This window comes from Salvelinus sp. IW2-2015, linkage group LG5 (assembly GCF_002910315.2).
Source record: "Salvelinus sp. IW2-2015 linkage group LG5, ASM291031v2, whole genome shotgun sequence".
Classification (NCBI taxonomy): Eukaryota; Metazoa; Chordata; class Actinopteri; order Salmoniformes; family Salmonidae; genus Salvelinus; species Salvelinus sp. IW2-2015.
In genome coordinates, this window is record NC_036844.1 from 32,228,215 (window position 1) to 32,242,036 (window position 13,822).

The following is a 13,822-nucleotide window of genomic DNA, read 5'->3' on the forward strand; positions in this document are numbered from 1 at the left end:
YGAGGTTGCAGGGAATGTATTCCACTGTGTCATAGCCTTCTAGTTTCCAGGTGAATGCTGCAGGGGATCAGGCTGTCAGTACATCTAAGGAAACCATGAAGAATGTCAAGAAGACCCCATACCCGGTGGTGAAGTGGGACCTAGCTAGAATTATGTCCAGCTCACAAAGACTTACCTGCACTGTTACGAGAGAAGGCAGTGAAGTATGTGAATTTCTGATAAATTCTTAACTTCACTTAAATACTTTTTAGCTGTGGAAGGATTCTATCTAGACTTAATGATAACATATTCTTCTCTGATTACATGATWACAAGCAACTAGCGAGGAGAAGACCCTGAGAGCAGAGCAGCAGAAGTCAGAAGCCAGGTGTAGGGTTCAGAAAGAGGTGTCCAAGTAGCTCAACGTCAAGACACAGCACTGCCAGGGCACAGTGGCAACAACAACTACAGGTGTAACTGTATCTGAAGACCATGGGGGGAGGGGAGCTCAGCTCACAGAAGAATACTGTGCTGAAAAATATTCAGCCCTCCTTTTGTGTGACTTAGGAAYGAGATGAGGGTGCATAGTGCTGAGTATCAATCTGAGCTGGCAGAGGTGATGGAGAAAGTCAARAGCAGACCATTGCTGCTCCCGCACCACTGGCAGGTCAGAGTTCAACTCTACTCATAGAGTAGCAACTCTGCTGATATCCCTCCTTACCAGTAATCACTATTCAGCCAGAGTTAAGCACATCTAAAGTCAGGTACCTACAACTGTATAATGTCAGTGCCCGGTCTCAGGAAGTGGAGATGACATCAAAGGGTAATTGTGTTGTGTGTCCTGTGTCAGGCCCGGAGGGAGGCAGAGCAGTGTTTCTTCCTGATCCTGGAACAGGCTGGGCTGGACAAGGTTCTGCTGTGGAGCAAGGCTATGCTCCAGGAACAGAACTTACAGCTAGAGGACACACAGGAGGCCTGAGAGGATACTCATCTCTATGAGGAACCTGCAGACTCCYCTGAGGTGGCATAACTCTATGGGAGGAACCCTGACAAAGACAACATGGTTTTACTACTATGTTAAATGACACAAGTGTTTGATCACATTCAAATMGTATTTTTTGCATCTCTTTACCATCCTATATTAGTGCATGATTTGAGAAGTTACGCTTTCGATACACGTTTAACTGTCCTCTCGTCAGGACAAGCATGTAATGTCTCCTAGGATAAGAGCACATGGAGTTTGATATTAGCTACCATATTTACTCCTGTTATGTTCTATCAGAGTAAATAACTCACGAACACTAGAGAAGCTTAACCAAGTTTAATTCTCCCCAAAGGGTCGATACAGCTGMATTCAGACAAAAGACATGGCTTCCCCCGTGGTGGTATTCATAACCCACTTTGGGTGGAGCCTCCTCCTTATCGCTAAACATTGCATCCTTGCTAAGCAGGGAACTAAGTGATATGAGCCTTCAACGGTTTCTCCCCTTATCAGTACTGTCACATGCAATTGTTTTCCTGCACTCAGCACATTCCAACCTTAGTTGTCTTACTACAGAACCATTACCTTCTCACTCCTTTATATACTATGCGTTTGATCTGTCATGTCTTCAATATCTCAATGTTCAAAATGTACCCCGAATCCAACACTCCCCTGCTGCCTGCATTAGCTAACAGACATGGAAGAGAGACAGAGGAAAAACATTCTTTGTCTTTCTGCAAACGTTTTAATTTACTTTTTTTTAAACCATCGAAATGTCACAGATAGTGACAAAAAATGAATTGAATACATGATGTCTATGTGCCATAGACCCCAGACTTTTCCCGTAAAAATTGTCTCGACAAAGGCTGAAATATTGTGTATGAAATAACTTTAAATMATCATGAAATGCAATAACAATATAGTGAAAAGGAAAATAATAAATACAGTATAAAAATAKAAAAGTAAATTCCTCAACCAGAACAAAATACTTCCATAAAAAAAATATATACAATAACAGTTAAGTTTGGACACACCTACTCATTCCAGGGTCTTTCTTTATTTTGACTATTTTCTACATTGGTTGGTTGAGAATGCCAAGAGCGTGCAAAGCTATCATCAAGGCAAAGGGTGGCTACTATGAAGAATCTCAAATATTAAAAAAAAAAAAAAATTGGGGGGGGGGTTACTACATGATGCCATATGTGTTATTTCATAGTTTTGATGTCTTCACTATTATTCTACAATGTAGAAAATAGTAAAAAATAAAGAAAACCCTTGATTGAGTAGGTGTGTCAACTTTTGACTGGTACTGTACCTTATATATAGATATAATGTATATACACTGAACATAAATATAAACACAACATGTAGGGTCAGTTTGTTATATCTGGAGTACTTCTCCTGTCTTATCCGGTGTCCTGTGTGAATTTAAGTATGCTCTCTCTAATTCTCTCGTTCTCTCTTTCTTTCTCTCTCTCGGAGAACCTGAGCCCTAGGACCATACGTCACGGCAAACCGGGCATGATGACTCCTTGCTGTCCCCAGTCCACCTGGCCGTGCTGCTGCTCCAGTTTCAACTGTTCTGCCTGCGGCTATGGAAACCCTGACCTGTTCACCGGACGTGCTACCTGTCCCAGACCTGCTGTTTTCAACTCTCTAGAGACCGCAGGTACGGTAGAGATACTCTTAATGATCGACTATGAAAAGCCAACTGACATTTACTCCTGAGGTGCTGACTTGCTGCACCCTCGACAACTGTGATTATTATTATTTGACCATGCTGGTCATTTATGAACTTTTAACATCTTGGCCATGTTCTGTTATAATCTCCACCCGGCACAGCCAGAAGAGGACTGGCCACCCCTCATAGCCTGGTTCCTCTCTAGGTTTCTTCCTAGGTTTTGGCCTTTCTAGGAGTTTTTCCTAGCCACCGTGCTTCTACACCTGCATTGCTTGCTGTTTGGGTTTTAGGCTGGGTTTCTGTACAGCACTTTGAGATATCAGCTGATGTACGAAGGGCTATACAAATACATTTGATTTTGATTTGATTTAAAGGGTTGGTCCCATGCTTCATGAGCTGAAATAAAAGATCCCAGAAATATTCCATATGCACAAAAAGCTTATTTCGCAAAATGTTGTGCACAGATTTGTTTACATCCCTGTTAGTGAGCATTTCTCCTTTGCCAAGATGATCCATCCACCTGACAGGTGTGGCATATGAAGAATCTGATTAAACAGCGTGATCATTACACAGGTGCACCTTCTGCTGGGGACAGTAAAAGGCCACTTTAAAATGTGCAGTTTTGTCACACAATACAATGCCACAGATGCCTCAATTTTGAGGGGAGCATGCAATTGTCATGCTGGCTGCAGGAATGTCCACCAGAGCTGTTGCCAGCGAATTGCATGTTCATTTCTCTCCAACATAATTTTAGAGAATTTGTCAGTACATCCATCGGCCTCACAACCACACCAGCCCAGGACTTCCACATCCGGCTTCTTCACCTAAGGGATCGTCCCAAGACTAGCCACCCGGACAGCTGATGAAACTGTTGGCTGGCACGACCAAAGAATTTCTGAACAAACTGTCTGTGTGCTCYTTGTCCTGGTCAAAAGCTCACCTTCGATTGCTACTGGCACGCTGGAGAAGTGTGCTATTCACGGATGAATTCCGGATTCAACTGTACCGGACAGATGGCAGAGTGTACGACGTCGTGTTGGCGAGCGTTTTGCTGATGTCAACGTTGTGAACAGAGTGCCTGCCCCATGATGGTGGTGGGGTTATGGTATGTGCAGGCATAAGCTARGGACAATGAACAATTGCATTTTATTGATGGKAATTTGAATGCACAGAGATACTGTGACAAAATCCCGAGGCCGATTGTCGTGCCATTCATCCGCCGCCATCACCTCATGTTTCAGCATGATAATGCATGGCCCCATATCAAAAGGATCTGAACATAATTCCTGGAAGCTGAAAATGTCCCAGTTCTTCCATGGCCTGCATAGTCACCAGACATGTCACCCATTGAGCATTCTTGGGATGCTCTTCATCGACGTGTACAACAGCTTGTTCCAGTTCCTGTCAATATCCAGCAACTTCACACATTGAAGAGTGGGACAACCTTCCACAGGCCACAATCAACAGCCTGATCAACTCTATGTGAAGGAGATGTGTTGCGCTGCATGAAGCAAATGGTGGTCACCAGATACTGACTGGTTTTCTGATCCACGRCCTAACTTACTTACTTTTTTTATTAGGTATCTGTGACCAACTGATGCAAATCTGTATTCCCAGTCATATGAAATCTATAGATTAGGGCCTAATGTTTTCCTTATGTGAACTGTAACTCAGTAAAATCTTTGAAATTGTTGCATGTTGCGTTGATATTTTGTTCAGTGTAGATCAGTGTACAATAACCTTACAGTGTACAATAATGCGTTGGCATTARGGAAGATGTGTCTCATCTATTTCCCTTCAGTGAGTAAATCATAAATATTCATAAAACATTTTTGTGAGGGGCCAGTTGCCTCTAGAGCAGGTTCCTCAGGAGGAAAGAGAGCGCTGCCCCTAGAGACAGACCCAGAGCCAAGAAGAAGGTCATCAAGGCCCCCGCTGTCTCACAGTCTTTAGTCCTCACCAACCTGGGGAAGAGAACAGAGGACAGCTCAGATACTGTGGAACAAACTGACCAAATTGTTACTACAACGTAATAACAAGTTACATTGAATTAATCAAAAACAGCAGAAGGAAGAATTTGACAAAACTGTTAAATAAATTCAGGTAGATATCAATTTGGTGACTCACTGAGGTGCATAAGACATGCAGAGACAGATGAAATATCCATTGGACAAGGCGAATAATGTCATGATAACAAGGAAGGCAATGTCATGGGAGAACAGGACTGGCAGGTACTGGCGTTTGTCAATGTTGCACAGCATGATGAGAGGGATGAAGACCACACGGGAGACCACGAGCACAGGGAACAGACCGCTTCTCTTTGAGGGCTGTGGATGGATAAAGACAAACAGAGACTGTTAGGAAGGAGAAACATGTTTGAGGTATTGGAGCAGCTATTTATTGCAGTTACTGGTAGTAAAGGAAGGGGACAGAGGGCAGACGTCACTCACCCACTGAACCATAGAGGTGACACTGCGGCCAATCAGGTCCATGACGTTAAAGACGATGAAACAGCAGACACAGAGAAAGTATCGGTCTGAAAGACAGACATACAGGTGTAATCCAGTTTGTTCAGCATAGCAAGCTGCCAATCGGCTTTCGACTGCAGCAGAGCCGTGCTAAAAAAGTTAAATCCCACGCCCTCTCTGCTTTATTCAACCACAACTGTCTTAACTGGACACAACTAGGCTATTATTATTATCCCAACTGTTTGCTCACCCCATTCCTTGTTTCCATACACACTCTTCACTTTTACTGTGACAGCAGGGAAAACTGACAGTGTGACAGCCAGCACACACGTCACACAGAGGGCCATCACCCAAATCTGTACAACAGTAACAAACAAAATGTTAGGGAAATGTTTGAGAAAATAATGGTATTTGAATTGAGATTTGAATGACAGTGGGATAGAGGGAGGACAAGGTACCTTTTTGAAGACTGCCAGGACAGATGACCTGCTGTGACTGTCAGTCTGCTGCATCATGAACAGGGCTTCTTTGGTCCCACTGGCCTCAAAATCACCATTGGTTATTATGGGTTTATTGTTGAAGCCATTTTGGTCGCCATTGACKAACGCTAATTTTTCTTTGTCTTTCAGAGGAAGTGAGAAAATAGTCAGTACTTAGTTTTAGGCTGTAACAATACTTAGTTTTAAGGAAAATCACTGCACAAAAATGAATTAATTATTAATAGCTCCTCTATAAAGGTATATGGTATTTGTTAATCATTTATTTTTATTKTTTTTTTACCCCTTTTTCTCCCGAATTTTAGGATATCCAATTGGTAGTTACAGTCTTGTCCCATCGCTGCAACTTCCGTACGGACTTGGGAGAGGCGAAGGTCAAGCGCCATGCGTCCTTCAAAACACGACCCTACCAAGCCGCACTGCTTCTTGACACACTGCTCGCTTAACCCGGAAACACCGTACCTGCCCGCCACAAGGAGTCGCTAGAGCGCGATGGGACAAGGACATCCCGGCCGGCCAAACCCTCCCCTAACCCAGACGACGCTGGGCCAATTGTGCACCGCCTCATGGGTCCCCCGGTCGCGGCCGGCTGCAACACAGCCCAGGATCAAACCCGGATTTGTAGTGACGTGTCTAGCACTGCGATGCAGTGCCTTACATGTTGACCACACCGCTCGCGCACACAAAATAAATTTACACATACATGTTATTCCATCATTGCACCCACACTGCTCTCGCACGCCAACGGGCGTCTGCGTTGCCAGGTGCTAAAATAGAAGTTGCTTTTATTTGTGGCGCAGAACGCGCTGCAAGTCCTGCCTCTCTCATRGCCTCATTGGCTTTTAGAAGCAATTGCCCACGTGCTATCTCCTCATTGGTTATACCCACGTGGGTGACTGAAAGATGAATGGAGGTCGGTGGTTGTAATACACCTTATGAAAGTGAATTGCTAATCGCCATATTAAGTCCAAAGAAGAAAAAGACTGGAAGGAGGAGAGATGACTAGAAACGATTCGGTTGACCGTTTTATGTGTGGATTCATTGTCGGAGTAGAGGACCTTGTGCATTTCAGGTAAACTAACAACTCAATGTTTATATCACAGGATAAATTAGATCGCAACAACAAGCTAGCTAAATAGGACAAATTAGCTAGCAACTGCAAGCTAGCTAGATAAATTGACATAAATGTTTAATGCTTTTCGACCTGTCCCCAAATTAATATAATTGGTTCAGAGTTTGTTTAGATATTTCAACCTGCGTGTCGTGATCGCGTTTGCCCACGATGGCGCACACGGACGCACGGTTTGGGTATGGTGTTAAGACATCCTGCGCCACTTGGGAAGCCCCGTTAATAGTTTTAAATGTTGACATTTTAGTCCATGTGTCAAACTCATTGCACAAAGGGCAGTGTCTGCGGGTTTTCGCTGCACCCTTGTACCTGATTGATGAATTAATGTCACTGATTAGTAACTCCCTTCACCTGGTGGTCTAGGTCTTAATTGAAAGGAAAAGACCCGCACACTAGGCCCTCCATGGAATGAGTTTGACACCCCTGTTTTAACCATTTAGCAGACACTCTTATCCAGAGCAACTTACAGTTAGTGCATTCATCTTAAGATCGCTAGGTGAGACAAACACATATCACAGTCGTAGTAAGTACATTTCTCCTCAATCAGGTAGTTATCAGGAAAGCCAGTGCTAGTAGGTAAAGGGAGTGCATGTTTTGGGGGACGGGGATAAGACTGAGATGTATTATTTAAGACTCTTTTTTTATGTCTTATCTTGTAGATACTGTTAGTTGACAGATGGAAGATAGTGTTCAAACCTACCGGCTCCCTTGAGAAGCTCGTCTGTGGTCTCAGGTTGGTCATGGTGACACTTACTTTTCTCAAAGTAAAACTGGGCAAACTCCTAGAACACAACAGAAAATCTTATGAGTACATTCCTCTGTAATATCCTAAGCAATAGTAGTTGAACTGCCTGTTTCCTGTCATGAAACTGCTGTAGCCACTCACCAGGTGTGGCAGTAGTAAGTAGCTAAGCAGGGTGATCAGTGTTGCCACACAGGGGGTTATGAAGTACCCAAGAGCAGCACTGGCCTTGTCTGCTCTACCTACACAGAGGATGTAGAGACACTCAGCATTAATCAGGATGGAAACACAATTGACATAATAACAAGGTAGAGGTGAAAGTATGGAAATGTAGTACTCACTGAGGATAGAGAACAGACTAGCCATGGCAGCAAAGATCCCTGCCAATCCCTGACCACTCATAAACAATGTGCTGTACCTCGGGGGGAGCAGACCCACCAGCCCAAACAGACTGCCCTGGAGCACTGCTCCAAAAGCTAGAGAGGGAGAGGGGATGTGTGTGAGAGAGAGGGGATGTGTGTGAGAGAGAGGGGATGTGTGTGAGAGAGAGGGGATGTGTGTGAGAGAGAGGGGATGTGTGAGAGAGAGAGGGGATGTGTGAGAGAGAGYGGATGTGTGAGAAATTAGTGTATTTACACATGGAATCTCCTCGGAACACATTTTCATCAGGTAAAACAGTCAAAACAATGATGCTACTACTTACACTACCGTTCAAACGTTTGGGCTCACTTAGAAATGTCCTTGTTTTGGAAAGAAAAGCAATTTGGCTCTAACCAGAAMAGAAAGAGGAGTGGGAGGCCCCGGTGCACAACTGAGCAAGAGYACAAGTACATTAGAGTGTCTAGTTTGAGAACCAGACGCCTCACAAGTCCTCAACTGGCAACTTCATTAAATAGTACCWGCAAAACACCAGTCTCAACGTTAACAGTGAATAGGCGACTCTGGGATGCTGACCTTCCAGGCAGAGTTCCTCTGTCTAGTGTCTGTGTTCTTTTGCCCATCTTAATCTCTTKTTTTTATTGGCCAGACTGAGATATGTCTTTTTCTTTGCAACTCTGCCTAGAAGGCCAGCATCCCGGAGTCGCCTCTTCACTGTTGACGTTGAGACTGGTGTTTTGCGGGTGTCTACACTACATTTCTGATCAATTTGATGTTATTTTAATGGACTTTTTTGTTGTTGCTTTTCTTCCAAAAACAAGGACATTTATAAGTGACCCCAAAATTTTGAACAGTAGTGTATATGATTACTAATTACATTATATGGAACCGGACCCATAGACATGAAGACGGGTGGGAACCAACTCACAGTTGATGAACCATATAGTTGCCATGGTGATAGAGAAGAAGCTGTGGGGCTGCATGGGCACTTTGACCATGATGGCAGTGAGGAGGAAGAGGAAGAGGATGGAGACCATACTGACAGCAATCCGGACCTTCTCTTTGATACTACCGCCACACAGGAAAAAGGTTGAGTTAGACCACTACACTATAGAGGTGGAAACAACAGTAACACACATAGAACCCTGTAGTATGTTGCTCACCGCTGATACAGCAAGGAGTTGGCCAGGGTGAAGAGGAGCAGGGGTAACTGTGCTAGAAGAGTCATCCAGCTGGCAAACTTGTAGTCTTTAGTAACCGGGGTGGTTCCATTAGTAAACTGGGTGGTTCCGTTAGTAACTGGGGTGGTTCCGTTAGTAACCGGGGTGGTCTCGTTAGTAACCAAGGTCGCTCCGATACTTGACGCGGTCCCTTTGAGSCGGTCGTCAAAATACTTCAGCAGAAAACAATGGGAGAACAGAGGTGACACAAGCCCCATACTCTCATCACAGAACAAACTAATATTAGACAGTATTGCCTGAATGTGTAATATTCATCCATGTCAATCAGTTAAGATTGTTGTTGTGAGTCTGTGTGACAGGTTGTGATGAGGTAGAGAAGGTGTGGTACCTCCATGGCAGTGATGCTGTGTGGGTGGGTGTGACAGAGAAGTTGTGCTACCTCCATGGCAGTGATGCTGTGTGGGTGTGACAGAGAAGGTGTGGTACCTCCATGGCAGTGATGCTGTGTGGGTGTGACAGAGAAGTTGTGGTACCTCCACGGCAGTGATGCTGTGTGGGTGTGACAAATAAGGTGTGGTACCTCCACGGCAGTGACGCTGTGTGGGTGTGACAGAGAAGCTGTGGTACCTCCACGGCAGTGATGCTGTGTGGGTAATGACAAATACGCTGTGGTACCTCCATGGCAGTGATGCTGTGTGGGTGTGACAAATAAGCTGTGGTACCTCCACGGCAGTGATGCTGTGTGGGTGTGACAAATAAGCTGTGGTACCTCCATGGCAGTGATGAAGAAGTTCCATGGCAGCAGTGTGCCCAGTCCCAGGATGAAGATGATGACGGCCACAGCACAGCCTCTGTTGGGGGACAGAAGACATCACTCACATGCCACATCACAACCGCTCCTACAACACACTCACTACCTAGTGGTGCTTAATGTTATGAATCCCAAAGAAACAAGTAATTCCTAGGTTATTATTACTGAGTAATTACCAATATACCATGTCATTTCTTCTCTGATCGCCATCCAGTGCTCAGATAATAGGGAAAGTGAGTGAGGAAGTTTGTGAAAGCTGCTTCCTACAGGTTTTTGTCTCAGATGATCCAACCAATAAAAAGTGAGTAACTCACCGGTCCACTGGGGCACTCTTCTGGGTAGTCATCCTGGTACTCTTGGATCTGTATAAAAACAAGGGACAGAGGACAGCTTCAGACCTTYTCGCTCCTTGAAATACTGGCGTGTTGAAAACATCAGACAATCAGGCTTGCCAGGCGGCTGGGGATTCAGGATGTTTTGAAGGCGAGTTTGCACTCTTTCATCTTACTTAATTTCATCTATGTTGATCACTGATAAAAACTACAAATCCCCTCTACTAAACATGGTGATAATAATAATCTGATTTCCCCCGATTCTATTATAATCCTATTTTAATTTCACAAAGGTTAGATATCAGTCATCTTATCGCATCTGAAATCAAGTCATATTTTTGCGCTTGGTGATTTCAGCCTGTCACACGTTCTAAGTCTACAACTTAAAGGGAGACGAGCAGCTCCATACCCTCCCACCATCATTTGTAGGCTACAACGTAATTAATGATCTTCACCATGTTCAGAAGCCTGTAGCTCAGTATAGACAAGGCTATGTCTCGAATGAGCCAGATGGCAAAAGTATGTTACCACTTCGCTTCTAAAACGGGGGTATTCTATATGGGTATTCTTATACAGGGTGTTAGACCTATACAACATTTCAACGTGCATTTGGGACTGTTTTATTAACCAGACATAAAGCATACTTCCGCCAATATATTATTGGCGTTAACATTGGGTTACAGTATATAGCATTAATTCTAACGCGCTACATCTATCATTAATTAGATCCTTCCCGATGTACTAAACCATGGGGTACTCATACCTGTCGCTCACACTCACCTGCCTTCTGCTTCAAATTGAAATTCTAGTTGATCTTATTTATATATTGATGTGTATTTCTAAATCCTTGGTATCGGGACCGGTGTCTCTGATCGTAGAACAGACAGCACGCTGAGGATCTGACTCGTTTGCACGTGGCTACACCCGACACTTCCTTCTTACAGTAGTTGTAGGCATGTCGTTACTGTCACTTCCTTCTTACAGTAACTGTAGGCATGTCATTTACTGGCACTCTATTGAACGGATGTTTAGTTTGCCTGCATTGTTTGGCGGCAAATCCATGTAGGCTATTCATTTGGATTATTCTATCAGTTAAAACATGTAACAAATTCAACAATACAGCTAATGTTAGGCAATTGAAATGTTTCCTATCTTCTTTAAAAGTCAAGCAACAGACCAGCAGTTGAAGAGACGGTCATAGAATAAGTGCCTTGAAGCGAGACGATTAAAATAGCATAACAAACTCATTCTTATTCATTTCTGACTCACACGAAGCTATTTGAAATATTTCTGAGCAGTGGTTAAGTAGTTAAGCTGTGTGAGCTGTGCATTCAGTTTATGCTATGCATATCACCATTCAAAAACAAATCCACAGAAAAGAAACACACTAAATAATAAATAATAGCAATTTGTTTTGAACATTAATCTCACCCAGTTAGTCGAATTGTGTAGCAGTTTATATATAGTAGGCTATCTCCTTTGTCAAAAGCGAGGCTTACAGAACGCACTCAATGAAGTGAAGGCGACTGTGTTTAAATGTTGGCGCGAAAATGCCTGTTATAAGAAGCCAGTTAWCATTGCTAGGCTGCCCAGAGAGCGCCTATTGGCTGTGAGCGCTTTGGCGCGCTGAACAATGAGCATATCAATCTATTGCAGCCTATATGACGCCATGACAACAGGCTTTTCAAAGGCAACACATTGTTGCTATAATACAGAATTGATTTCGAGGCAATTTGGTCAAACTTCACAGTTTACGTTATTGAAAGATGAGAGGTCAATTTAGCCTATTTCATGATAATAAAGAAAGGGAGACAAATTCATATTTGATGGCGCACCTGAATATCATGGACACAAGGGGGCTGTCTGGTCGTTTGACTGGAAATACATGCTGTAATGTTATTATATAATAGGTTTATTTATCCCAGTGGTATTCTAGGTAAACAAAGCAGTAAATAACAGCACAATTTCCACTGTAGGTCTACATGGCAGATAGGCCCACAGTTTTCAAGACAGTCCCAAGAACCAGTGTGTATTRGTAGCATGGAATTTCCCATACAAGATGCGTGATTTTGGCTTATCCTGCATCATTGAACATATACTATTGTAACCAGCAAGCTCTCGTTCCTTATTAGAAACACCGGCTCCATTCATGTTTTGTATTAAGATAATACCACTTATCAAGAAGGAGAATATGGGTTCACAAAGAGTGAACTGGCCTGTGACGTAACACTTCAAGGCCATGCAATGACCATGTTCAAAAACAAAAATCTGAAATACAGATGTAGGATCTTAATTTGAGCCAGTTTGCTACTGCAAGAAAATAATCCTGCAGCAACAGGAGATGTGAAGAATTATGTGTACTATAATTAATGGAAATGTTTGTAGTGGTTCAAGTCTGAAATGTCAAAGTGGAAATTACAAACTTCCTAAGTGTTAAAAAGACCAGCCCTTTGTTAGCAGTTTCAGCACCCCTGAACTATTAGTTAGTTGTACTTGCCCGACACCCCTTGTTTTTTTCACCTTAGTGGTACCTACTAGTCACCCCACTTTCTCAGCCAATCACAGTTTACCCTCCCCCTTTCTAGTCAGAATGAGTGAGATCGCCTAGTGAGGTGTACAGCTGACATGTAGCCGCATCCAGTAGGGGGCAAAAGMGGCTTAGCCCCCTCAGTTGAAACTTGTACCTCCCACTTTTAATTTTATGTCCCTATAGAAAAATAAATTGAAATTATTAAGTGACAGGTTGGCCCAAAATCTGTAGGCCATATCTCCAATGCACTGCGTCAGCACAATGGACAGAGCGCTCTGCAGTGTGTGTAAGGGGGCTATGGAAAGCCACTGGGGCGCAGGGTTTCCTTTAACTGGTAATTGCTTAAATAAATAAAAAGACAATAAATAAAATTGTGTAGCATGCCACATGTTCTGGGGCTGCCCTGCTGCTGAGGAGAGAAAGCAACAGAGGAGCCTTAGCCTAGGCTACTGTTGATTGCAATGATGGAGGTCTTTTTCATTGAAGTAAAACAAAAGTTTGAGAGTATGCCTATAGTGAAACGTCAATAAGGCAGGGCTATAGATGTATTTTGCGACCCTTTGACATCTGGCTGTGGGAGTAAAAAAATATATTGCTTGCATTGGTGTGCAGGCAAATTCATTCARCTCACTAGAAACATACTCTTTTTTAGGAGACTAAAACCATAATTTGGTCAAACAMTAAAGTACATTATCCTCATGATTCCTTTAATGAACGTGTCTGCTTGCCTGCCGTTGTACCTGATTTGCTAGGGCCTACTGCTGTGTTGACTCTCTCTCTCATCCCTGGGAAAAAAAGGCTCTGGGAGAAAGAAAAGTGTTCTGATTGTATAACATTTTAAAATCCAATTGCTGGGAAAACACAGCTTTCCTCTTGTCACAGATGGAGAGAGGATGTTCTCAGCTTTCTGTAGCTTTACCTTTTATTTCGCAACTCTTAATTATGAGCTCAATAGCAACTATTTTACAAAGATAGTTCATATGGATTTGAGATATGCACCGAGCAAAATGTGCATTGGCCATTGTGAGTGCATGGGCCTCATTGGAAGGTATGCTACAACTGCAATGTTCACTTATTCAGGTGCTGAAATAGCCACAAATATATACATCCTAT

General features: G+C 43.3%; 1 protein-coding gene across 2 annotated transcripts; it reads right to left on the bottom strand.

Moving 5' to 3' along the window:
• Positions 1-3,909: 3,909 nt before the first annotated feature.
• LOC111964344 (equilibrative nucleoside transporter 2) lies at positions 3,910-11,709 on the bottom strand. Of its 2 annotated transcripts, none has more exons than XM_023988207.2 (13): positions 11,611-11,709; positions 10,162-10,209; positions 9,806-9,887; positions 9,019-9,248; positions 8,784-8,923; positions 7,819-7,953; positions 7,622-7,719; positions 7,436-7,517; positions 5,568-5,731; positions 5,360-5,465; positions 5,092-5,177; positions 4,769-4,968; positions 3,910-4,605 (listed from the first exon to the last, which is right to left on the bottom strand). In XM_023988207.2, exons 2-13 carry the CDS (start codon positions 10,191-10,193, stop codon positions 4,494-4,496), a joined length of 1,467 nt encoding a protein of 488 aa, XP_023843975.1. In that variant the 5' UTR covers positions 10,194-10,209; positions 11,611-11,709; the 3' UTR covers positions 3,910-4,493. The 2 variants fall into 2 exon arrangements, with proteins under 2 accessions (XP_023843975.1, XP_023843976.1); XM_023988208.2 differs by lacking the exon at positions 11,611-11,709 and adding an exon at positions 10,960-11,050.
• Positions 11,710-13,822: the final 2,113 nt, after the last annotated feature.